The 2,517-nt window shown below is 44.3% G+C and overlaps 1 protein-coding gene across 1 annotated transcript in view; it reads left to right on the top strand.

Moving 5' to 3' along the window:
• The first annotated feature begins 226 nt into the window (after positions 1 to 226).
• LOC137642561 (putative diacyglycerol O-acyltransferase Mb3154c) overlaps positions 227 to 2,517 on the top strand; it is a 40,510-nt gene continuing 38,219 nt past the window's right edge. Inside the window, exon 1 of the mRNA XM_068375229.1 lies at positions 227 to 1,738. Within this exon, the coding sequence (XP_068231330.1) occupies positions 744 to 1,738 (995 nt within the window). The 5' untranslated portion in view covers positions 227 to 743. The remainder of the gene's footprint in view (positions 1,739 to 2,517) is intronic.

The raw sequence follows: 2,517 nt of genomic DNA, 5'->3' as shown, positions 1-2,517 counted from the left end.
GCTGATGGATATGATATTTGACATTTTTTTCTAAATCTTATTAACTTTCCTTGTTTTTTCAGAGAGAGAGAGAGAGAGAGAGAGAGAGAGAGAGAGAGAGAGAGAGAGAGAGAGAGAGAGAGAGAGAGAGTGTGTGTGTGTGCATGTATGTGTTCGTGCATATGTTCGAGGCGAGCATGAATGACATGGGGAAGCTTGCGACTTGCGAGTGACCTCACCTCAGTTACAAGCGCTGGCCGGTCCTATCAAGGTATCGGAGCTGTCCGCTCCTCTAAACACTTCCAGAACGCCTTGCCGTTTATTTCCTTGTCATAATCTTTTATCAGACTGATCTGTAAACAGGGTTCATTAACTGAAACTTCTGTTTGACATCGAGATTTTATAGATGAGACTTAAGTCCACAATTGGATCTAATCATTGGATCTATTTTATGAAACTTTTATGTCATCAGGACTCGTTGCGGTATTGTGTTTTACAAAACGGAAATGGAAGCTTCTTGGAATGTGCTTTAGTCGAAGGAACTTTCCCAATTTGCATTTTCCTTAATAGTTTCTCCCCCCTTACCCCTCATAATTATCAATTCCGAACACAAACATCTACAAATTCGCGCAGAGGAGTGAACTGACTTGCAAGTGTATTCCGAACAGAAGTGAATTCATGGACGAAAGGGAGAATTTTTGGTCTGTGAGATATCTAGCAACAAAGAGTATTGATTTTACTTTGTCGAAACTTGTAATTTAACAATGTTGAAAGAAATGGGGAGTTTACGTGGTTATTTGAGAACCTCCTGGTGGTGGGTGTGGAATCTCCTCCAAAGTACACTCGGGTCGTTGATAGTCTTGATAATCACGCCCTTGGTGGTTCCTATTCTCTTGATTCTATGGGTATGGCGCTGCATAGTCGTCGTGCTTATCCGCATTATCGACGGCCACTGGGTGACCCCTGCGACGGGCATGGAAGCCGTCTTTGCCCTGGACTCTGCTGGAGCAAGGGCTGTCATCTGCGGGGCAACGATTTTGAAGGGCAAAGTCAGCGTGACGACAGTTCGCCAGCACTTATCGGAGCGAATCATGGAGTTGAAAGACGCCAAAGGGAATTACCTACACCCGAAGTTCCGTCGTGTGATTCAGAAGAGGTTTGGCGTCGTTGTGTGGGCGTGGGAGGAGAACTTCAACATCACCAGACACGTCAAGCCCCTGCTGTGCCAAAGGCGGGTGCAGTGCCTCTGGGACGAGGACGAAATTGTTGGCGAATTGGCTGCTCGTACCAACGATCAATTCGTCAAAGGTCTGGCGAAATGGGAAGTGCTGGTCGCTCCCCTGAAACAGTTCGATAAGTATTTCGACTCCGACCAGGAGGAATGGGACTACACAGTTGTCATGCTTCGAATACACCACGCCCTTGGAGACGGGAGGTCCCTCGTAGGGCTCATCGTTTCTGCACTGGCAGATCCGCCACTGCCTGATCCACGCCCATCGCCTGTGTGCCAACACCCTTTCACCAGCTGTACCACCCGTGCCCTGAGGGTGATTTGGTCAATAACTCATCTCCCATGGGTCATGATTAGGCTCCTCATTAGGGGAGATAAGTCCGTCCTTCACGGGTCAAGACTTGGCGGAGTAAAACACCTGGCGTGGTCTCCCCCTATATCCCTGGCATTCCTCAAGAGGGGTCGTACCTTGGCTGGCGCCACTGTCAACGACATCCTTCTAGCTGGCTTGTCGTCAGCTCTCTATAGGTATGATGCTTAATGGGTTATTTCTAAACCTATCCCAACCCTTTTTTCCTCATGCTATTGGTGTATTCCATTACTTTTGCTGAATAAATTATCTGGTGAATGGTCTATTCCATGTTTTACATCCTTATCTAGATTTCACCTTTCAGCCTTTCTTGTTCCCCATAAACTAAAGAGACATTTTATTCTTAAGAAAATGTAACTTATTTCACTCATTTGTATTTAGCTTCCACACGTAACTGCCTTTGAAGAGGGTTAGCTAGAAATCCATTTTTACCTATCAATTTATGCTCCTAAGCATTTACAAAGTTTAAGAAAGATAATCTATATCACTCATACAAGTTTTTATCATGCAGATAATTATTTGTATTTATTTAGTTGACTGTTGTTAACCCTGTGACCTTTCTCAATAATTTTTGGCCATTTAGTAGGTTGTAGGTTGATCATGGCACCAGCCACCCGTTGAGATACTACCGTTAGAGAGTTATTGGGACCTTTGACTGACCAGAGAGTACTACATTGGAACTCTCTTTCTGGTTATGGCCCATTTTCTTTCCCTACACATACACCAAATGGTCTGGTCTATTCTTTTCAACATTCTTCTATGTCCTCATACACCTGAAAATACTGAAATTATCAAACTATTCTTCTTCGTTCAAGGGGTTAACTACTGCATTGTAATTGTTCAGTGGCTATTTTCCTCTTGGTAAGTATAGAAAAGACTCTTTGGCTATGGTAAGCAGCTCCTCTAGGAGAAGGACACTCCAAAATCAAACCAAACC

The sequence above is a fragment of the Palaemon carinicauda genome, chromosome 6, assembly GCF_036898095.1.
Source record: "Palaemon carinicauda isolate YSFRI2023 chromosome 6, ASM3689809v2, whole genome shotgun sequence".
NCBI classification, from domain to species: Eukaryota; Metazoa; Arthropoda; class Malacostraca; order Decapoda; family Palaemonidae; genus Palaemon; species Palaemon carinicauda.
Note: the sequence above shows the minus strand (reverse complement) of the source record. Positions and strands in the feature narration are given on the sequence as shown.